The sequence below is a fragment of the Enoplosus armatus genome, chromosome 4, assembly GCF_043641665.1.
Source record: "Enoplosus armatus isolate fEnoArm2 chromosome 4, fEnoArm2.hap1, whole genome shotgun sequence".
Taxonomy (NCBI): Eukaryota; Metazoa; Chordata; class Actinopteri; order Centrarchiformes; family Enoplosidae; genus Enoplosus; species Enoplosus armatus.
Genome location: NC_092183.1, coordinates 27,659,512 through 27,683,038, shown reverse-complemented (window position 1 = coordinate 27,683,038; position 23,527 = coordinate 27,659,512). Strand labels below are relative to the sequence as shown.

Sequence of the window (23,527 nt, the reverse complement as noted above, 5' to 3'; positions counted from 1 at the left end):
TGTATACACACACACCCACACCCACACCCACACCCACACCCACACCCACACACACACACTTCCTTCAGCTACCAAGCAGCAGCAGCAGAGCCACTGGATTGCAAGATTTCATAGTCATAATGAGCGAATATATATTCAGGAAGAGACCAAAATACACCAGGAGATGAGACGCCACCTCCGAATAGGAAGGATCCACAATTTCATGGTTAATTAAAACTGGATAAACTAGGAGCTAATTGCAGGGAAATGTAATTAATGAAGCGGCAGGTAGGTGTATGTTGCCAGATTGACAATCACAGGCAGAAAGATGCTTTCTCAGAGCACTGTGTGGTGGATACGGGACGGTTACACCATGTGCAGCAGAGTAATAATTCTAATGTGATGTGATTATCTAAGTTTAGGGATGTGGACAGATTCCTCAGTTTTAAATAATCCTTTCTTTCCTTTTTGGTTCCAGAAAACCCATGAGTCATCTGAAACACAACACACACACACACACACACACACACACACACACACACACACACACAATCTCTGCCATATTTCAGCAGTCATGTATGGCGGGGTTCATTACGGGGTTCATTTTTTTTTGTGTGTGCAATCTCAACCCAACAGTGAGAAATAATTGGAGTTCTGCATTGGCAAGAACATACTGCTGCGCTGCAATTCTCTGAATACATAACTGATGGAGGCAGGAAGACAGAGAGGGAGAGAGACAGAGAGACAGAGAGAGAGAGAGAGAGAGAGAGAGGGGGGGGGGGGGGGGTTGTGCCTCATTCCCATTCATGTGAGGCATAATAAAATAATCTTTTTGATTTGCAAGCAGTAAATTCTCTTTGCTGTCAGCGCTGTGCTGCACATTTTCATCTTGGTTTAAGTGAAGCAGTGTGTCCTTGCCTGCCTGTATTTGTGGTGTAATACAGACAGACTGTGTGATGTCTTACTGCACCGGACTGTTGTTGTTGTTTTCTTTTGTGACTGCGTCAGAAATGCCACGTTGCGTCAACATGCTCCGTCTAGGGTGCAACATTTTCTTTCTAGTGCTGGAGTCGACAAGCTATATTTATTTTTATTCTTATTCTTATTTTAGCTTTTATATTCTACTTATTTGTTATCAAAACAATAGCACCTTCAGACCACAGCAAATTCCTTGTAATGTATGTTACTTGGCAATAAACAGTTTCTGATTCTGATTCTGATTCTGAAAGCTGCACTGCTCCTTGAGCTAATAGCTTTGGGCTCCCGGCTGCAGCCGGGACTGGATTGGCCTGATCCTGGCCTGGCTTAGCACCGTATAATGCCTGGGCTAAATCTGGAGGTCAGGGAACACTCACTACTCATGTGCATCTCCCCTAAGGCACGCGCAGAAGAAATAGGACAGCCAAGTGCAAGGGTATCCCTGCAAAAAAGGATAAAAAGGACTTGCTCCCGACATAGCTGTGGACAATGCAGTCTATTGCTACCAAGCGGGGCATACAGAGGAGCGCTAAGCAGGGCTGACACAGTGGCTGCTGCCGCTGCTTCAGCCACGCACACAATAAAGTGACCTTCACATTTAAAGGCAGGCAGTACTTTCCAGGCGAGTCAAGGCAGTGCTTATTCTCTGTCTTGACTCGCCTGGAAAGTGTGTCACAAAGCAACAGTGACAGATAGTTAAAGTGGCTTCACACGTTCTACTCTGAATGTTAATTTTTCCTCACACGACACTGAGCCTCATGCAAGAACCCCATCGCATGGACAGACTAGTTCTTGAATGACATGATACGAGTGACTCGAGTTGCATTCACCAATTTCATCTGTGTAAGATCGCCTATGATGAAATGTCTTCTCTTGCCCATCTCTGTGACTGTCACACCCCCCCCTGGCCACCGCCCGTTTTAATTATGCACTACTTCAGCGAGACGTTCTGTTTTTGCGGCTAACCTCATGTAGTTCTACAGGTCCAGTGGGGCATCAGATATGAGCGGTCAGACAATCAAACAGGCCGTAAACAAGCCGACAGTTTTGCTAGAGTAGCCACCACTTCATTTGGGGGTAAAACTGAAAGTGAGCCCACCTGTAATGTCGCTACATCAGCTATTTAGGTGAATCCTGTGTTATCATATGTGGTAGAGGCCATGGCCAAAGCTACAAAAATAAAACTCTAGCTATGACAAACTGACGTTTTCCTTTGATGACACAGCGTTGACAGCAGGATAACACTTTTTAATTTCGTAGCTTTTCAGCAGAAGTGAACATTGATTTCTGTCAACAGAACCTCAACTAAAGTAATTCTGTGAGGTAATTCTTTCTCTTTGGTGACATTTCTGTGAATGTGACTTGCCCACAAATGGAGCAGAGCAGATAGCTTCATTCAGTGTATAATTTGGAGGCATCAGTTATGTCTGTTATCCCCACAAATGCACACTTAAGGCTTGGGCTGTGTCCAAAATCAAATCAGAATCAGAGTCAGAAATACTTTATTGATCCCCAGGGGGGAAATTATACATATATTATATTATACAATTATACAAAATCACTCCCTTGTTACTGTATAGTACATTATATTTAGTGTCAGCCGAGTGTGTGAATGCATGCACTATATAGCCCTCCTCAAAATTTCCACCAGCCATTTTGGTGTAGTGGCCGCACGTGGTATTGCAACTTGTCAATCACTAGAAAAGGAGCAGCTGTAAAACGATGAATACATTTTGTTAAGTGTCACAAACCCTCTGAAATGACTCTTTTTATTATCACAATTTGATCCATGCGGCCCAGCAACATTTGGAAAGTCTAGAAGAGCTGTATGGTGAAACTATTTTATCCCATTCATGTGTGCGGGGAGCCAACAGGAAGTCTCGGACATGCATGCTCCCGACTGGCTCGGCTGGAGCAGGACTCAGCATGCTCTACGGCCCCAAAAACAAGTGAGGAAGCTCGCAGAGGGTTTTTCTGCGTATGCGCCCAGTTAGCCCAGTGATGACGTTAAATGATGATGGTTAAGCAAGTGACAGAAATCTCGATTTACTGCTCGCTTTGGTGTGAAATATTGAATGTGCATCACATGGGGAGTAGGGAATGAGTGAACAAGGGAGTGATTTCGGACACAGCTTTGGCCACACCGGAAAGTGGTGCAGCGAAGTTCATCCACGTATAGTCGCAAAAAGGGTGATGTCAGAAACTTGGTGATGTAGTGACTACTCGCAGGGCTGGTTGGTGAACTGCTGTAGCTGACGAGCTAATGACTAACACACTAGCCAGCTGAGAAAAACGCCAGTTGGCAAGCTAGTTAGCTCTGTCGCATACATTTAGTCACAAGGCATGTTTGTAGCGACACCAAAGATCCTGCAGGGCTTTTCTTCGGCCCTGTGAAATGAATGAATCAAAATGAATTGATTTCACTGCTAAATTTTGCCGTTTTTTTAAATGCCGGTGCGACCAGGTCTCAACTCACATGCGGGTCGCATTCATCATGCTCACGCAAGCAATTTACAAAAAATGTGTGAAGCTCAGAGGGTTTGCTGAATCTGACCGAACACTCGTAAGAGCAGTCTAAGAGAAAAAAAAGGGAGGATCTGGATAAGAAAGTACAAAAATGTGCATGAGGCACACTGATTGACACGTTTGTCTTGATCCAGCATCCACCGATATCTCTTTGTCTTTTCACAAGGTTAAACCATTCCCTGCTCATCCTTATCTTAGCCTTTCACAGAGTAACATAATTGTGAACAGCAGGTTCACACTGTGGCTGACCCGGCTGAGGGGCTGGCAGGGTATTCGGATCAGTTACACCAACTCAGCAAAATGTACAGCTGCGATGACTGCTCGCTCAGCGCTTCTAATGAACAGCATGAAGCTCGACATGTTCACCCAAATTAGTTTCCCATTGTTGGAGTCACCCCTCACCTTGACGATGAGGTCGAGACGCAGTTTGTAAAATGACTTGGAATGATAAGCAGTTGTTTAAACCACATGGGGGCCGCAAGAGAAAAGGTGCACCCTCCTCTAAAGGACATAAACTGAAACCCTATAAATTCCAAGCACAAACCTTTGCACTGAGCAACACGGAGAGCTGAACTCTCGAACATTAGATCTGTTTCCTCTCTCGCTCTTTTGGAATCCTCCGGTGGAAAACATCACAGACCACCCAGCCTGCCAGACGTGCTCAGTGGAGTCCAAACACTTGTCAGGCGGTTTCCTCTCGCTGCGAGTGGGGCTGCAAAATTTGAGCAACGCGTCTCGTGTGGCGAATGTGTAAAAAGCTGGTGGAATTTGGAATACATTTGCTGTTCAAGTGCTTTTTCTGACCTGACCTGGATTGAACTTGCAGAACCCCTCGACCCAAAGCCGCTTCTTTAGCCGTCCATCCCCTCCTACTCTCTTGGAAAGGTCCACTGTGGAAGTCAGAGAACGTGGAATATTAAAAAGACTCTGATTATTCAAACTTAACACAGGGGAAATGAGAAAATAAGAGTCCCACATGGATCGTATGCAGTTCCAGAACAACATTGTGAGCTCTCTCACACCTTCCCGTGGCTAGAACTGGCTTTCTTTCGAAATCCATTGTTTCACTCCTTTTTGGAGGTTCCTTTTTCAATAGGTTCCCTCCCCTCAGATCTGCACTGTACCTCTAGGCTTTTGTCTTCTATTTGCCAGGCTATACATTCTGCGAGGTGAGCTTTTTTGCTAAATCACAGGCATAATGGCCCACCTCCCTCACAGAGCAACAATTTACATTCATCACCTTTACAAAGGAGCTCGGAGGACATTTGCACTTTTGGAAGAGAGATGGAAGCAAGGATTCCAGGTTCCACACTGAAGGGAGCTGCAAAATACAGTTAGAGAGGCGAAGAGGCATCATCCTCTCCTCGGTTCATTTTTCAAACAGCAGAAGATTGACACTTCAGTTCTCGGGAAACATTTGATATAATATCTAACACTCTGAGGTGCCTTTATGTTTATTCAGCTTTGTGTACAATGGAGTCTGGGTGCATTTATCTGTTAGTGCTGAGCCTTAAAGTGATATTTAACTGCTCTTTTCTGAAATGTCACACAATACAGATGAGATTTAGAGTACTGTTTCCAGGCAAAAGTGGCTAAAAATGCTCCATCAAAGCTCAGTCAGCAGAAATACAACAAATATAAGTACAGTAAGAGCTCAGAGCAAACGTCTCACTTTACGAGCACTCAAAAGGCCAACATGCTGCAGAGCAGTGGAGCTGTGACTGTATAGATCTCCTGCACAGACCTTTGTCTTCTTGGCTGTGCTGGACCTTTGTTTACTTTATCTTTAAGCACAACCTCTTCTTAAATGAGATCCTGAATGGAGACACATCAGTGAACAGGTAAAGCTCGTAATCTTCAAGATTATTGAAACCCATAAGACTACACACCCATAACAACTGTTTCCATCAACATAGAGAGTTTGCATAGTGCTGGCTGACGACTGACTGAATACAGTGACAAAACACTGGTAGGTTGTGATTTCAATTGCCCGAAATCCTGCAAGTACACTTTTTTTTTTGTTGCATTTTTCTGCACCAACACAGAAAAGGACATTCACCAAATAATTTGCCTTGCTAATCTGTATTGTAATCCACGGGGAAACGGGGGTAAAAAACACTTCATTTAGATGAGATGTTGAATGAAGAGACGTGGACAGCACAGCACCAAAGCCAAATGCAAGTCAGACCATTGCTCGCCATTTTGGGAATGTTTTGTCTCTAGGGATGGCAGTATGAATCTGTCCACCACTAAAATATCTGAAGAGCTAAACTGTAGTAACTTTGGTGATCCTTTCCTTTATATCTATCTATATACCTGCAAAACCAATGACATTCCCATCAGCCTCAGCTGTACTTAGCGCTAATCACAAATGATTACATGCTAACATGCTAAACTAAGATGGCGAACATGGTAAAGATTACACCTGCTGTCATCAGCTTGTGAGCATTGCCGGTGTGAGCATGTTAGCACACTGATGTTAGAATTTAGCTTGAAGCACAAGACTAACTAAAGATTCCTGTTCGTACTCACATAGTGTGGTAGAGCACTAGTACCTACACTAGTGCTAATACTAGCACTCCGCTGCTTGCACACTGATATCAATGATCCCGATTCCACTCATAAATATCAATATCTTTTTAAAAATAATGTAATGACAGTGACGACTGGATCAGAAGGCAAATGACTGGCATCCCTTCAACACCTGTCAACATCACCCGAAACAGACTTGGTGCACATCTTTGTTTTTTCCACTTTTTAGAGCAACATATTCATTCAAAACCGCCCGTACGGGATGCTCTAAGAAGTAAAGTGAACGCGCCCACAACGAGGAAGGCATCGTTTCATTGTTCAGCACTACACCTGGCATTCTATTGGCTCTATTTTGACGAGGAGAAGGGCTTAAGCTGAAAATCTGCGCAAGCAACAATATATCTGAGTGCAAGCACACAGTTTGAGCAGAAGCAGAGCGAATCTGATCCAGCAGGGGCTATTTGAGTGCAGTGTTCTGAGGGGAAAGCATCACAAAATTTGAATGTAGAATCAATAAGTGATGCTCTCAAATTGAGAGGCCACGCTCTTGAATAAAGAGAGGAAAAAAGGCCCATGTGGTACCTCCATCTGTTGTCTAACCGAGGTGAACAAGGTGGTGATGCACATATGCAAATATGTACAATCTGCACATACATTATGGGCAGGTGTGAGTAATAGATTTCACAATGCATGGCTGGACACTTTCTGCACAACAGCCACCTGTAGACCAGACTCATTGAATATTTGTATGTTTATGACATTCTCTTTTTCTAAAATTGTGTACAATTAGTTTTTTCTCTTTTTGTAATCATTTACGTTTTTGTTTCAGTGACACGACTATATATTTCCTCTAAATGATAAATTAAACTCCATCACATTTTACCTTATCTCAAAAGTTACAGCTATATCATCAGTATTTCAGCTGCAACTCCTACAATGGAAGAGTCCTATTTTCTTTGCATGTGATCCCACTGTGAACTTAAACCTCCAGAGGCTTTTTTCTTTTTCCCCGCTGTCCCTGGTGCTCTCAGGCCATGCTACAGATTTAGTGTGCGTACATGCTATAAGAAATGTGTGTACTTGCTATAAGTGCGTGTGCGCCAAGTGTGCAATCTGTTGGATATTGCTCACGGAGAGGTCGAGGCAACGAAGCATAAGACTGCAGTCACTTCTTGTTCAGTCAAGGCAGCGCGGGACACCTGTGCCATCTCCAGTGCGACTGCTCCGTCTCTGCACCAGGATCCGGTGGCAACGCTGCAGGCCTGATTTAATGGAAACTGGCAGTTGAATAAACTGACGGGCAAACACCAGAACCAGCCAACCAACTGCACAAGTCTGCACACATTTATGATGGATATTAGTTTTGCTTCACAAAGTGCTAAATTGTGCATTGATTAGCAAGCCCAACATATAATGCAAAATAACAAAATGTATTTCAGAAATGTTCCCTCATGGGTTATGGAGCAGAAGTGCTGTTATTGTAATGCAATAAGGGAAGACTAAAAAGGGTTATGTTTAGGTATAATCCTTGAGGTGTGCACTTTAGACATATAGCTGAAAATGGTTGAGCCATGTTCAGCTAGGTTCAATTAGCCAGTGAATCCTTTTTTTTTTCTATAGATGGCAATGTGGGTCTGATTTGATCCCGGCTGAGATATCTCAACAGCTGTTGGATGGATTGCCATAGAATTCTTTGACATCCGTGGATCCCAGAGGATGAATTCTAATGACCTCCTTCATTTTCCTGTTGCGCCACCAGCAGATCAAAGTTTTCATTCATCCTGTGAAATATGTCAACATCTATTCCATGGGTTGCTATTCAATTCGGTGGAAATATTCATGGTTCCAAGATGATATATCCTACTGAGTTTTGGATGGAATACCATTAAATTTAGTACAGACATTAATGTTTCCCGTGAACTGTAGCTATGTTGGTGATCCATAACTACCCATACAGCACCATCATTGGGTCAAAATTTTAATTTGTCTAATACATAGATTTATGACCAAAACAACTAAAGACATTCAAGACATAGACCCTGAGCTGTACTGTGTGTTTGCTGCTAATTGGCTACCTTTAAATTATAATCATGAATGAATAGCACGCTATTAAACACTAAACTATGATGGTGGACATGACACACATTACCTGCTAAATGTCAGCATGTTAGCGTTGTCATTTTTAACATGTTTGCGTGTTGACGTTAGCATTTAGCTCACAGCACAGCTGAGTACAACTTAACAGAGCCGCTAGCGTGGCTGTAGTCTCTCAATCTCACTACCAGAGTACAACAATAGTCTTCTACTACAGACAACAGAGGGGCAGTTCTGGTTTAAATGCTGTGCTCAAGGGCACCTTGACAGCTATTCTAGAGGTTGGGGACAGTTACTTTTTCCCGTTTCCCTCTGTCAGCTGCTGTGAAGATTTGAATCAGCATTTCTCCCCAAAGTGAGCTTCTCAGAACTCTTGTCTACCACCAGCTTATTATGGTCCATGCTACAATTGAAGCAAACACCTCAGAATTAAATGAAAAAAAAAAGTGTGCTAATGCACCCGTAGAACGGTGGTCAGGGAGCCTGACATCAGACGTCAAGCTCACCTTGTTTACATTCTATTGCCAAATGAATTTCAAGTGTATTTCTTACTTATGTAATTTGACTGGAAGCATAGGGATCGATTCGGCGGATGCTCGAAATCTACGCTATTTAAGGCACCTCCACAGGCAACTTTGAACACCGACGAGGAATTCATACAGTAAGGTGACGACAAATAGAAGTGCACAAAATATACCTTGACGGGGGTTCAACACATGCACCTTCTGGGCAGACAAAGTCACCTCTGTGGTACAGTTGAGTGCTGCTGTGTGTGAGCATGTTATAGATTGAAAAAATTGCCCAAATAGTGTGTACGCTACCAATTAGTTTGCTGCACACACACACACACACACACACACACACACACACACACACACACACACACCAAAGCCCATAATAGATCAGAGCCGTTGTTAAAAAGAGATTGAAAACCTTGAAGTTTATTTAAGATAGCCTCACTGTTTTGTTGAACAGGAATTTAAAAAAAAAAAAGTTTAACAATGCCAGAAAGTTTTATAAAAAGCAATGACATTCTAAAAACAAGCTCCGTAATTACAGTCTGCCAAGATTCCCGAGTGACTTTGAGGCTGTTTGCATCTTCTAAAAGAACCAAATGTTAGATCTGCATTTAATAGACTCTGAGCCGATATCGATATAATATAAATGCATTTCAGTCAGAGGTAGATACTGTCTTCTGCTGTATTTCATGTTGTCCATGGAAAGGAACAGAAACACGCACGAGTGTAACCACAACACAGTACGTATAAATCCTCAATCAACCGGTCTTTTTTTGATGAAATGATTACACTGGTTGTCAATGATATGTAAATGTAATCCTAAATGATCAATGTAAGTTCCCAAAACCCAGCGAGGTTATTCATATTATTATTTTGTCTGATCAGCTGTCAAAAAATTCCAAAGGTATTCAGTTTACTACGATATTACATTGAGAAGCAAGAAGCTGTAATCAGCCAATAGCTGGAATGACTTACAGTATAAAATCTGTCAGATCATTTTCCTGTCCACCTAATCAATTAATGCACTTGTCATTTCAGTGCTTGTATGATATACAAATTAGGTCACAGATGCATTTCCAGCACTCTTATCGATCGCCTTTCTGCCTCAAGCAAATGTTCAAACTTTTTTGCTTTGCTGAGGACATGAAATGAAATGTGCAACTCTCACACCAAGTCGGATAATTCATAATTTGCATAAAAATGCTTAGATGGAAATCCAGCTGCATCTTAGCCCTCAAAACTACAAAAACCCCAGAGAACATGCTCCTTGACCGACACACCCTCCCTGCATGGGAGCAGGTTATCACAGCAACTAGCATGACCAGCAGCGTGTACAGTTGTCAGATGTCATCAGCTCAACCGGGTCCAGACGCCGGGCCATGCCAGGCCATACGCACTCCCACAGTCTCTGCAGGCGGTGCTGCCGAGTGTATTTTTAGACAGTGCCACCTTATAAGCGCAGCCTGGTCGCATCACGTCTGTGTAGTTTAAGCGGAGCCCTCTCCCATCAAGGCAATGTGCCCTTTTACCAAGAGCCTAAGGTCAGACTGCAGACCCAACGTAGATTTATTGTGACACTTGAAAAAACGGAGATGAAACAATGTGTGAGGCTGGTCCGGGTTTGATTTTGTCAAACCGCAGTCAATGTACAGTAGAGTGGTTTAGCAGTTTTAAACCCAACTGAAATGACATTTAATCACCCCCTTTTTGGAGTAAAAAATAATGTTTTTAATTGTATTCTTCCTACTTTTTGTTATTAACAGGGATGCAAGCTCATCAGGGGTGAAAAGGGCATGCCTGTCTACACCGTTGTCTCATGAATTAGTCTCGTGTTCCAAGACAAATTGTTAAATTACGTCGTGGTCATAACAGTATTAGCCTTGCTAATATTATCTCAGAATAAAGAAAATGGAACCATCAGGGGCTAACGTTCACATTAAGTTGGCACTTCGACTGAGGAGCTCAACTTGTGTTGTAATCGCCGGCAAATTGGTAATGTTAGTAACGTTAAGCGAGTCGTCCCACAGCCTTAACATCATGAACGTTATGCAATAGGAATTTGGATAAACAAGTATGCTAGCTAATGTTAGACTCCATGGAAATAGTATCAACTCCTAATGTTACATCCAAATTGTGATGGCTAGCGTTTGCAAAATCAAAACAAGCCAATTAAGGTTATCAAAACGCAATTGTAAGAGGTTCTTACTTTAAGGTCAAACGTCAAAAGGTCAAAAACTGATGGCCCTCTTCAGTCTTGCACGTCTCAAGCTCAGAAGCCAGGAGCTTTTGTTTTTCTTTTGCTATTTTTTCGGCAGCTCAGAAGATGGTTCTCATTTCATTCTCTGTGACTCTGTCCTCGCAGACACCTTTGGACCAAAATGCAACCCATCCAATAGCTGTTAAGATATTTCAGTCTGGTGGTGGCCTGACTGACAGACAGAGTGACTGACATCCCTGGAGCCACGTTGCTAGCATGGCTAAAAATGTTGTCATGAAACATATTAAACATACAATGTCATCCTTCTTTTCTGGCGACGGGGCTTTGGTGGCACATGCAACAGAAATATAAGCTCTGTGATTGGATGTTCGAAAATGCATCTTTGAAGTAATTTTAAACGCATGTGTTATATATATATATATATATACACATATTGTTTGTTTATAGTGCAGACGATTTAATCGGGAGAGTTCAAGTTCCATCCAATCCATGAAAGTAGTCCAAATATGTCCCTCTATGACTAAATACGGTGCTTAAAATCCACTATGGATATTGCAGTTAGAGAGCAGACGCAGAGAACAGAACAAAGGACTTTATTTATTTTTTTCTCTCTCTCCTAAAGAAACGGGAACAGTCTGTCTCTCCTGGAACAGCAGATATTAACCCCAAGGTTGATTTAATTTGAATAGCAGTGGGACTCAGAGGAGTTGTTCCATCAGCTCCAATCTCCTCCCTTGGCTTTCACTCTTGTCATCGAGCTACACGACCCAGAGATTTTTCTGTCCCCATCCCACAAAAGGTCCATGTGCCTATTAGTGAGCTGATGTTGGCAGTTGATTTGTGAAATGTAAATTTGGAGGGCGCAGTCTCTATGGGCAGATTTGATGGTTGCCGTCCTGGTGGACGGTATCCTGTTAGAAGCAATACACTCACTGTCAACAATGGGTGTCGCATGGAATGCACTGCAGTTTGGGCTTGATGGATGCCTAATAAAGAGAAGTTTACAGTATACCACTGCAGTCACAGAAGTGAACTTCATAGTTCATTTTTAGGGTAGAACTGAGCAAAACAGCCTGGAGAAAAATCCCAAAGTTGCAGCATTTGCATTGAATGTAAGTTCGGCACAAGGCTTTTACTTTTAATGAGCTTCATTTTATTGTAGTTTTTATCATGAGGCTCCCTGGACACATAAACCAGTCCCTCAGTTCATGGCATTATTAAAACAGCCCTGCTTTAGTCGTCTCAAGCTACGGCAAACTTTATCCTGGGGTATCTAAGCTTTAGATACGACTGACAAATCATCTGAGTTCGTAACCAAAACTCCGAAAACAAAATACATCCTGAGGCAAATGCAATATGGGCTGATTTATTGAATGGGCTTACAGACTTCATGGTCATTGACTTAATCCTATTAGTTGAGCTTTCCGTCACACTTTAATTTATCTGTCAAGAACAATTTGTGAAACATTTCCAGACAAAGTTGTCAGAAAGTCCACATCCTCAACAGTACGCCTGGGAGCTCAGGTTAAATGCACAACCAAGTAGAGATCATGAAACATTCCCCTGACCCTTCATTAGGGTACATTCATGGGAATCAGCAACAGCTGCAGTCAGAATGGTAAAAGGTTGTTTCAGTGAATCAGTGGAAAGTTTGCCTTAAGTTTATTAGATGATCATTTCTGCATTAACTGTGCAGCCTTATAATCATGCACGAGCAGTCAGTGTGCCGGTGTCACAATGTGTTACTACAACGAGCAACTGAGAGACCGATGCTGAGAAGCCCATTGTAAAGCATGTGAAGGACACGGAGTGAAGACACATTAGAACCAGTGGGCTGTTCAATTTCGAGCTTTGTCTAAATATGTGTTTCTTGCCCTACTGTTCTCTTCATCAGCTTTACAAACCACACCAACCACGTTTGGTTATTAGCAGGAAGCAGTGAAGTTCCATGTTCCCAGGAACAGAGAGGACCCCCCCCTCCGCCCCCATAAATGTCCTCCTGTTTGAGTAATGCTTGCTAAAAACCACAATGCTCAGCTGTTTAAGCCTTTTTAGAAAGTAAAAGTAGATATGACCCATTTTTAAACCAACCCCAAGGAACCAATGGGATTGGGGTTGAGTGCCACAGACACGGCAGGGATTTCAATAACAAAAGTAAAGAGTATCTATTTATAGTCTTAATCTTGAAATGTGTCTTTTCCAAAGATTTAACATTCTGACAATAAAACGGGATTTTACATTAGGACGCTCCCGCAGTACACCGATTATCTCTAAATCAACTTTTAGACGTGATAAGCTGCTCACTGACAATAAGATGTTCGTGCTATTAAGAAAAAGATTTGCAGGAATGGTCAGCCGTGTGCGTTGGAGGGCCTTGGCAGTGGGTAGACCAAATACATCAACAGCTGATTATGCCAATTAGATCAGGCACTCTGACTTTACTCCAAAACAGAGATCAAAATGATTTTTTAAAAGAAGCAATTCTGTAGTAATTTTGTACTTTGGGTCAGTAAAAACACCCCCAGAATAACGGGATGCACAAACCCTTCAAAACTGTATCGACATGTTGTTGCTGTCATACTCTTCCAGCTCTGAAAAGCAGCTCACGGACCTTTTACGTCATAGACTTGCACAGAAACACTGAGCCCAACCCTCCCCCCTTTAGATGACACAAGCCGTCAAGGTCACCTCACACGAACTAGCAAGAAACACTCGACCAGAGCCCTTTTTTTCCTGTTGCCCCCCCCCACCGCTCAGCGATGAATGTTCAGTGATTCTGGGAAAACAGCTGTATCCACGTGAAGAGAACAATTTCCCTGCCGTGACCGTTAACACAGCCAGTTCAAAGCAGACACAGATTCTACCTGACAGCCGTACACTAAATAAAAATAGCTCTGATATTGAGAACAGTCGGATAGGCCAGGAAAAAATACAACGTATACAACAGCTTCAACCTCAGGCACTTTGCCAACTTGTGAATGATTCTGCATGAATATGTTTTACTATCAACATTTACGGTGGAGTTTAATGTCTCATGATAGTTTGGCTGCTGCAGTGGTGGGAAATAACTGAGTATATTTACTCAAGTCTTGTACTTGAACACAATTTCAAAGGCTCTTGTACTTTGCACGACTATTTCCATTTTATGACCTCAGAAAACAACATTAAAATGCTGCTTTTTTTGCATTCACACATCCATGCTAATAATCCAATAGTGTGATATATAGTAATGTAACACTCTAGATACCATCTAGGGACGCGCATTGCAAATTAGCTTAAGCTATAAATGCTCCGATGTGTGGCATTGATTTATGCTACATGTCACTATACAAAAAAACATTAAATAAATAAATATAAGAATATTTTGCTGATAGCATGCCTGTACTTTTACTTAAAGGAGCAGTCCACTGATTTTACACATGATGTCCATTTTACTCGTCATGATGTCTTCGGAAAGAGCCCTCCAATATTTAAACAAAGAACCTAGATGACATCATGAAAGAGGCTACTGAGTTGCATCATGGGAGTTGTAGGATCCAGTGTTTCTGATGCTTGACTCGTACTAGATATTAAAAGTCATCTCAGCCTCAATTTGGACCGTTCTTTTTTAAAATCTGTTTCTTGTGAGTCCTTTAACTGTATGGAACCCCTTTAAATAAAAGTATTTTTACAACGAGATATTACTCATTTTACTTAAAGAGTCTTCAAGGGTCTTCTTGAGTTTTTATTTCCAATCGTTACCGCCAAGCGACTGTCAATAACAATCACAACTTCCTGCAGATCCTTCACATTAAAAGCCGAACAGGAAAGAGAGAAACTCTCCTCAGGAGTTTCATGTGAAACATGTGGGCAGGGACAGTTGGGTTCACTGGCAATAGCTTAACCTGGATCCAAAAATGGAAATTGGAAGTGAATGGAAATATTTAGAGTAAAAACAGCATTTCAGTTACAGAAAGAGAAAATCAGAGCAGCAGAGTGTTGAGTTTGGACTCTGTTGTTGTGATGAAGACAACAGGTAATCATTGAGGAAGCGTTGAGTATGCATTAACTGGGGAACATGGCACTTTAGGAATAATGGCTGGTTTCTAATATAAGCCTGGTCTAAATAAATGCCTCGGCCAGTCTTTGAGAATTTACAGTACTTCTATGCGTCCCTGATGATCACAGCCCTGTAGTTCATGTGCTAAATACTGGGGATTCTTTTTTTACATCAGCAATTAATATTGTTGCCTTTTCAATGTTATTAAGATCATTCACATAAAACCCAGATGGTGAAAGTATACAGAGAGTACAGTATCAAACGCTCAGACAGTATGTTGAGCCTGTGCTGCCTGACAGGAAGGTAATGGGAAGCACAAAGAGAGTGAAAGACTGATGTTCCTACATCCGAGTCTCATCACGCATCATTGTGATCCCACGTGGTTTCGGTGCAAGTGATAAAAGCATCAGCAGAGCGCTGACGAGTACAAGACTCCTGTGCCTCAGAGATCTCAATAAATCCATTCAAAGACAGAGTCACAGAAAGACCTTTTGTAGAAAAGTGAGGAAGGAAAAGGAGAAGACAGGGAACAGAAAAGGTAGTAAACGGGAAAAGTGAGGACGAGGACAGGAAAAAGGGAAAATGAGATAAAGATGTGAGAGGAGAACTGAGGAAAGGCAAGGAAGGACAGGAGTGGAAAGGTTTGGGGATAAAAAAGGGATAAATGAAAATAAAAGGAGGTGATGCGGACTGCAAGCAGGGAGGATGAGAAAAGACAGAAATGAAGAGGAGAAGGCGGGAAAGGGAAGGAGGAGAGTAAAGGGATGGAAAGCCTATTAAAGTCGAGGAAAGGAAAGGATAGAAAAAAAGGGAATGGTGGAGATGAGCAGAGGCACATGACGGGGGAAACAGAGGGCAGATGAGGAGATGAGAACAAAGAAAGACAGAGCGATGGGTTAGAGGGGAAATGTACAGTGAAACAGAAACAGAACAGCAAGCAAGATGATGAGCTAAGGCAGCGAGAGAACACAATAGTGTCTCTTGACGTGTCCTTATCTGGTTCAGAAGCCCAGATTTTCCAGACTGATAGCTGGCAAACTCCCAATAATGACGGCAGAGTCCAGAGTCCCTCCACTCCAGTCTCTCCACAGCCTCTCCTCACCTCCTCCATCACACCATGCCGACCCTGAACTCCACTCGAAATGGAACGTGGAATGGAAATGGCCCTTTCACTGAGACACTAACGCAAAATCTCAACATCGTGATGCTTATCTGAGTGCGGGCGGAGCTGCAGAGTGGTTGTAAAAAAAATAAAGTAAAAAATTGTTTTTGTCTGTCCCCAACAGAGACACAGAGGAACAGAAGTTGCTTCGAGGTGTAAAGACCACACTAACCCAACAACACACATCGCCACCCAAACACTTATCGAACAGGGAATGACAGGCCACATAATTGCGTCTGTCAAACACGTCGTGTGCTTCCAATTTACATGACAGGGAGGGCTGGGGGAGGGGGGTACCTCACAATGCATCTTTGTGTTTGATGAAAGGTTGGCATCCCATTGCATCCAACCGCAGCAGCCGTCACTGTCACATTGTTCATTGGTCTAGAAATGTGGCGCTGCTGTTTATTTGGGAGCCATTCTGACACAAAAGGGGAGGGGGGGGGGTCACGCAGGCGTTGGGAAATCCATTAACAATACAGGTTTCCATATGAGACTGGCAAGCTGTGGATTGATGTGTGCATGTTTCTCAGTGATTACCGAGACGTTGGGGGAAACATGCAGCAGGACGGACAGGAGGATGTAGAATTCACACAGGAGACTCACATTGTCTGTTCTGAGCTTCTTGGCAGGGCAGCCTCCATCCACAGGATGTAGCATGTAATACAGCCGCACTTTGTTGGCATGTTTCCGACTCTGAGAGAAAGAAAAGGAAACAAAGTTATAAGTAAAGCAGAATTAAAGAGGTAGCTTGTTGTTCTGGCTCCTCAGGTGCTGCAGGGGGGGTCTCAGCTGTCAATCAAACAGTCTTTTTCCTTGACTTTATTAAAGGGCGCGATATGGAGCATAAATGCCGCACTTACAGTGTGTTTCAGTGATCATTTGCCATGCCCTCCCTCACTGCACTTCATATAACGCGGAACCACACAAGAGGGGGCAGGGGCCAAGAGGAGAAGATTTAATATTGAAGACCCTCGTCGGGAGGCTCCAAAAATACTATTCAGTGATGAATTCAGTTGTCTCATTCACCAACAAACGTCTTCATGTGTTTTCAGTGAATGACGGGACCATCAGGTACGGTCATCAGTGGCTTCAATAATGATCAAAATAAAAATAAAATAATTGGCCGACTATTTCAGTCGGCATTCTCGTCCCCTTCCTCTATCTGCGTGTTACCCTTTTTCAGCACCGTTGGTGTATCCTGGGCTTAGCCCCACCCAAGACGACTGTGATTGCTTTAAAGAAATACACTCAAACATATCCCAGAATGATAGTGGGTTGAGCCAGACCTTTCTCTCGAAGTGCGGGGAGACAGGTCTGGCTATGCGAGACTATTGCAGGTTTAATATCAACTTGAGTACCTGAGTATTCAAAGTATCGGAACGGCAAGGAGTCCACCAATGGGAAATTAAAGAGGGCTTGTTAAGCCTATTGTAACGCACCTTCATGATACGGACATTTAGAATGGCAGGTAGTGGGGGGCCCCTGTGGTGTAGGGTTCAAGATGCCAACCATGAACCACAACGTTCCCATTTCCAGTCCAAGACCCTTGTATCTCTCTCGTATCCTGTCACCTCTCTACTGGCGCTGTCTAATAAAGACATAAAGGTGACAGGTGACCCCTCCGCAGTGAAGCAGAAAAAAGAAGACAGAAGTCCGTCATCAGAGCAGACTCATAGTCTGACAAGTCGGCACATACTGTAGCCTATTTATTTTTATGTTGACAGCCCGTTTGTGTGTTATGTTCTATTAAGTGGCTGAGTGGTGCTATCCATGGCATACATTCTGGCACGTTAAATTAGCATTTAACCTTTTGTTGTGAATGATGGCGTCCCTTACGTGTCCACATGAGGACGGGACGAGGCTTGAGAGCGAAAATATCGAGCTTCTTGATTAATTAAATTTCAAGCTCCGAAATTGTTTTATTAAAGTTCATAGTTATTTTATAAATGTTTCTTCAACAGCTGCAAGAAACAGACTAACAGGCCTCATAGTCTAAATAGGCCCGCTGCGTGTGTGTGTGTGTGTGTGAATACAAGCGTACAAACAGCAATGAATTAACAAAGGATAGAGTTATGATTAGCTGTGCTTCACCTGGAAGAAAGAAATGAAAGATGAAATGAGACTGGTCCCCAGTGGCTTTACTGGTGTTCTGCTGCCAACCAACTGACGAAAGCAGCAGCACGCACCCAACAGCCGTCATCCTGCCTTATGTAATGCTATAGGCTACTCAAATAGAAATGTATAGAAAATGAACGGGGGGTATCTGTAAAGCATACAAACGTGTGCCTGCCTACATATGAAGAGCCATCCGTTTCCTACAATACTGCTGGTTCTGTGGTGTTGGCATTTCAAATCTGATGCCTGCAGGGCGCCATGGGATCATCAATTGCTTCTACGGCGCATCAATTATTGCTTTCAGTGCCTTGGGCCTTTACTCCCAACGGACAAGATTCATAATTCCTACTTGGGAGGGCAAGATCCACACCTGAGAAGCCTAATCATTCCAAGGCTGGGATATTTAATCCCATGAGCTCCAGCTATTTTTGGCACATAAGACATACCTATAGTATATCCAGGAGGTGTTCTATTGATGCCTAACCACTGCTGTCCCGCCATCTAAAATATCAGCCTGACAATAATAACAACATAACCTCACTATTTGTGTAACCCCCCCCCCCCCCCGGGGATCAATAAAGTATTTCTGATTCTGATTCTATTTAAGCGCCAAAACAGCAATGAAAAAAGTCAATGTGGTTACAGAACAGAGTGAAGTATCCCTGCAACTCACACCTGTTGATCTGGCATCAACAAAACTCACTGTGTGTGATAATGCCCAATGTTCAATGTTGCTACAGAGTATAAACACCCTGGATAGTGTCGTCATGTGCTAATGATGTTGTGCCACGTTGAGTGCCTCGCTTTCGCAATCCGCAATTCAGTGAACTCTCTGTTAAAATACGCTTTTGGAGCAAAAAGGTCAAGAGCTATTGAACCAGGTTGGATTCATGGGTTGTGTCTTATTAATCTGTGATGGAGCTCATTTGAGGCACTTTCCAACACACACTCCTGTTTCAAAGATCCGGCTTGTGCCAGGTAGAGGTCCCATTAAATTAGGAGAAGGCTGTCAAATGAAGTGCACGCTGCCCCTCCCCGACACTGGATTGAATTGATAATTAGCGTTCGGTTCACTGAGGGTGAAGCAGGAGTCTTCTTACCAGCAGCCCATCGATCCCCCAGGATCTGATAGCACAGACACGACGGGGGAAAGACTGGATTTGGAAGGACAGATTAGTTTATCTGAAAAAGATTCTGCTTCACGGGGAAAGGCGTCGGATTTCAAGAGAAGCGACTCAAAACGCTCTTCCCTGATATTGTCATTGCGTCGTCAGGGGAAGCCACAGACGAGGGAGAGTTTATAGTTACAAGATAGCTAGTCTAGTGAGCCATGTAGCGGCGTGGACAGGTGCCCGGTGCATTACTACGTCAGGCAGAAGGACAGCCACCGGCTTCTCTTCACAAGGGCATGACAGACGAACTCATCCCGCCTGTTCGGGGGGGTTAGAGTGAGCCTGCAGGAATCTATTTGTCTCGTCTGTCTGCTTTCCTGGCAGAGATACGGCAACCTGAGCTCTGCCGCTTCTTTGGGGGAAAAAAACGATCCAGCTTGAAAAGAATGAAGGACTCCGTACACTTCTCATTAAAACTGGTTCAGGTCTGAACTCCCTTTAAAATAAAAATAAAAATTCTCCTGCAAGTATTTGCAGAAAATATGAAAAAATGATTATGACACTTTTAGCTCAAATGAGGAGGATCAAAGCATATTCTGCCTTTAAAACACCAGTCTTGTTACTTGTGTATTTTGGGAATGTGAAGTGGTTCTACTCATATTGTATTACCCTTTGAATATAAAATGCTCACTGCAGGAGCAGAGATGTTTCAAACTCAGTGTGAAGAGAGAAGAAGGAGGAAAATTTGTGCATTTGAAATTCAAATTTCCTCCCCAACTTACCATTTAATAGCCAGAATAAAATAAGTAACCGCACTCCTTTAAACAAAGGCAGAATCGGCTTTGAACTGTTCAAACTGTTTGTTCCTTTGCTAAAAATACGCCTTTTAGATCTCCTTTGATAAGGGATAATGATATGGAGAACTGCGTTTGCCATTCATGGAGCACAGGAGCAAGACAATCAACCAGAGTTTAACATTCATTTCCTGTGAGGTTGTTGCCAATAGCTACCATGGAGGCACCATTTCCAGCAGGCTGGGCTTTGATTCACCCCTGAAATCATATTAGTGCTTTTTTTTTTTTTACCTGCAATCAATTGCACTTCTGGTTTCCAGGCGCATTATTTGTTATGTCACCCTAAAGTGCCTTTTTCACTCACTGAGGTAACATCTCTATTTGCATATTTGCTAATTACTTTAACATACATATACATATATTTTATTCATTTATTTGCATAACTTTCTCATTACCAAGTGAGATCAGCTGCATATGCAATTACAATTGGTTCTGCGGAGTCAAGGCAATCCAGAACGCAGAGTCTGGTACTCAGCCTGCTACGTCTTTCAGAGACGAACTTTCTTTCCCAACACTGGAGACAGAAGAAACAGCTAGCCTGACTCTAGCAGCACCTCTGAAGCTCATTAACCAACATGTTTGTTTAATTAATAAATGATAATGACAGGCTGTGGTTGTACAGCGGGTCATCTGCCAGATTCCTTGCTCCCAGACAAGAAATAATCAGGCACATAAAACATTTTCTTTTTTACACTTTTTTTTTTGTACAGATGAATTAAAAAGGGATATAACAGGTTAGTGAGCTTTAGAGGTGCTGGTGGGCAGATTTATTCACCTTTGGACAGAGCCAGGACAGCCGTTTCCCCCTGTTTCCAGTCTTAAGGATAAGCCTAGTTGACCGGCTGCTGGCTGTAGATTTACCGATATTCATATATCAGATATGAGTATAGTATTGGTCTTTCATCTAATTCTTGGGCAAGAAAGGGATAAACCCTATTACACAAAATGTCCAACTATTCCTTAAGTGATATGTTCTCCACCTTGTTCAGAAGACGAGGAAAAGGAAGCAGAAGGTGGAGAAGAAGAACGGCAGTGAGCAGTCATAGGATACATGCCGGCCCCCTTATTTTGATTGCTCCTCACTTTGATGTCCGGGACGTCGGGTCCACCATCATTGAAGGACGTTACAATGCAATGCTAGTTTTTCGTGGGATGAGCTGGGATGAGGAGTGAGGAGGCCCACCAGAGGAGTCCTGAAGTGCCAACTGCTTCACTGAAGACACTCTTCATCCCCGTTAGCATCATAGAATTTTAAATCGCACTGTTTTACAGTCGACAACTGTTTGTAGCGAAAGTTACCCTAATGCCCTTGTTAGATGTTTACACGGGTTGTTGAACCATAAATTCAGCTTTTGCGCTGCTTGCTTGAGTTTCCAATATTGGGAACATAAGTATTCCTTCTGACACCACTGGACCTTCTTGTTAGCATTTTTAACTTTATTGAAATTCTGACAAAAGAAACTTTTGCACTGTAAGTAATGTGTTGTTACCAAGAAGTCTTCGGTTTATTCAACACAGCAGCGTTTTATGTTACTATAAAATCCCTCTTCTGTTGAACAGGATTCATAGCAATTCTGTTCTTTTCTAAGAAGAAAATGTGTTGGTTGAAATAAATATTGAACTAATAAAGTAAATTTTACTTAATTTCCATTTGTATTTCTATTATTGTATTGAATTCTGTTATTATAGTAATATTGGTAAGGCTTGCACGTTAAGCCCTGGGAGTTATATGGATGTAACCTTTGTACCTTTTCACTCCTCTGATCAGAAGGTCAGACATTTTGCCAGCAGTAAAGATTAAAGTTCCAGGTTTGTGGGGTAATTTGGTTCACCTCAACTTCAGAAGGTGGTCAAACTATTCAAGAAGTATTTGTCTTTAAAGGGAAACTCCATTGAGATCACTTTATTTGTCAAGGGGAGTACTAATCGGCCTGTGACAACAGTTGCATAATGTACTCTGGACATTTGTCAAGTCTGAAAATAACCTCTGATGATGTCAAAATGATGTCATCAGGGGTTATCTCGGCTTGGGTTTGAAGACAACAGTTTTTTTTTAACAGGAAGCCCGCTTGACAAACGGGTGGTGGGTGGAGTTTGTAAGACAAGGGCTTCGAGTTGCATTATGGTAAATGTAGGATGCAGCAGGTTTTAGAGCTTGACCCATACTGGGGACTAAAACTCAGGATATCTAAATTCAAACTATTCTTCTGTCTCAGTCTTTTGCTTTTAATGGAAGAGCTACATTAAAGTGCAGGAGTACCCTTTTAAACCTGATCCAGGCTCCATTAGCCTGATCCAAAATGGCAGAAAATCCCATGAATCTATATTTCAACCCTGATTAAGCCAAGTGGTTCCCCCCCCCCCCCCCCCACAAACTGGCATGAGGACTCAACCAATCTCATATGTGGGTTTACACACACACACACACACACACACACACACATTCTGCCTACTTTCTCTTCAGGATTTTAAGAGGTGCTTTAGCAACTGTCTGAGATAAAAGATGGAGGAACGGTCTCGTCACCTGTCGCTTTGCCCCCGGTGCACCAGTATTGACTCTATCCTTGTGTAAACACGGAGGAACCTCAAGATAAAGGTGCTCTTGACTTGGGAAACATGCTTGTAGTCGTCCTTGTCTCTCCTGCAGATCTTAATTGCTTTTTTTTAGGAGTTTTAATCTTTCTGGTTAGTCTATATGTTATTTTACTGTTCTTGTTTCTAATCAGCTGGTGACTTTTGGTGAAAGGTAGCTGTTACTTTAAATCTTCCAATGCTGCCATAAATTCTTCCAATGGAAAAATTGAAACCTGATTAAAGCCTGCTTCTGTCTGCATGCCGTGTCTCACTGTAGCCAATGGAAAGTAGGAAACAACCCTATTACTATTCCATAACCTAGTGACAAGAGACAGCTGTGTGGTCTGGTCTCTATTCTTGTGGAAAATGAAGGAAAACAAGTTTCTGACTAGTTTGTTCCATAACTGGTTCATCTGAAAAATTGATGAAAGAGTGTATTTGGAACGCTGATGTCATTCATGTGGGAGTTTCTATCTTAGCTCTCGTACATGCCAGCGGGTCCCCTGTTCCCTCCTCCCACTGCATTTCACCAAATGTTAAACTTGTACTATCGCATGCATCTTTCAAAACTGCTAAAAACAAGCGGAGAACCGGGGCTCTGTGTACGTGCAAGGAGTCGCTTGTGCGTGTGAGGTAAGCTTGAGTTAGATGTGATGGAAATTAGCCGACTGCTGATTACAAGACAGGCAGAAAGACCCAGGCAGGTTGTATTAAATATGGTGGATATGCAGACAGCAAACATGGATATCATAAAAAGGACATACAGTAGCTTTTTTGTATTGAAATATTGCTGCTTCCTGCAAATCCTCACATTGAAGAAGCT

General features: G+C 42.6%; 1 protein-coding gene across 1 annotated transcript in view; it reads right to left on the bottom strand.

Moving 5' to 3' along the window:
• zmat4a (zinc finger, matrin-type 4a) overlaps positions 1 to 23,527 on the bottom strand; it is a 74,177-nt gene that overhangs the window by 29,327 nt on the left and 21,323 nt on the right. Inside the window, exon 2 of the mRNA XM_070903915.1 lies at positions 16,653 to 16,742. Within this exon, the coding sequence (XP_070760016.1) occupies positions 16,653 to 16,742 (90 nt within the window). The remainder of the gene's footprint in view (positions 1 to 16,652; positions 16,743 to 23,527) is intronic.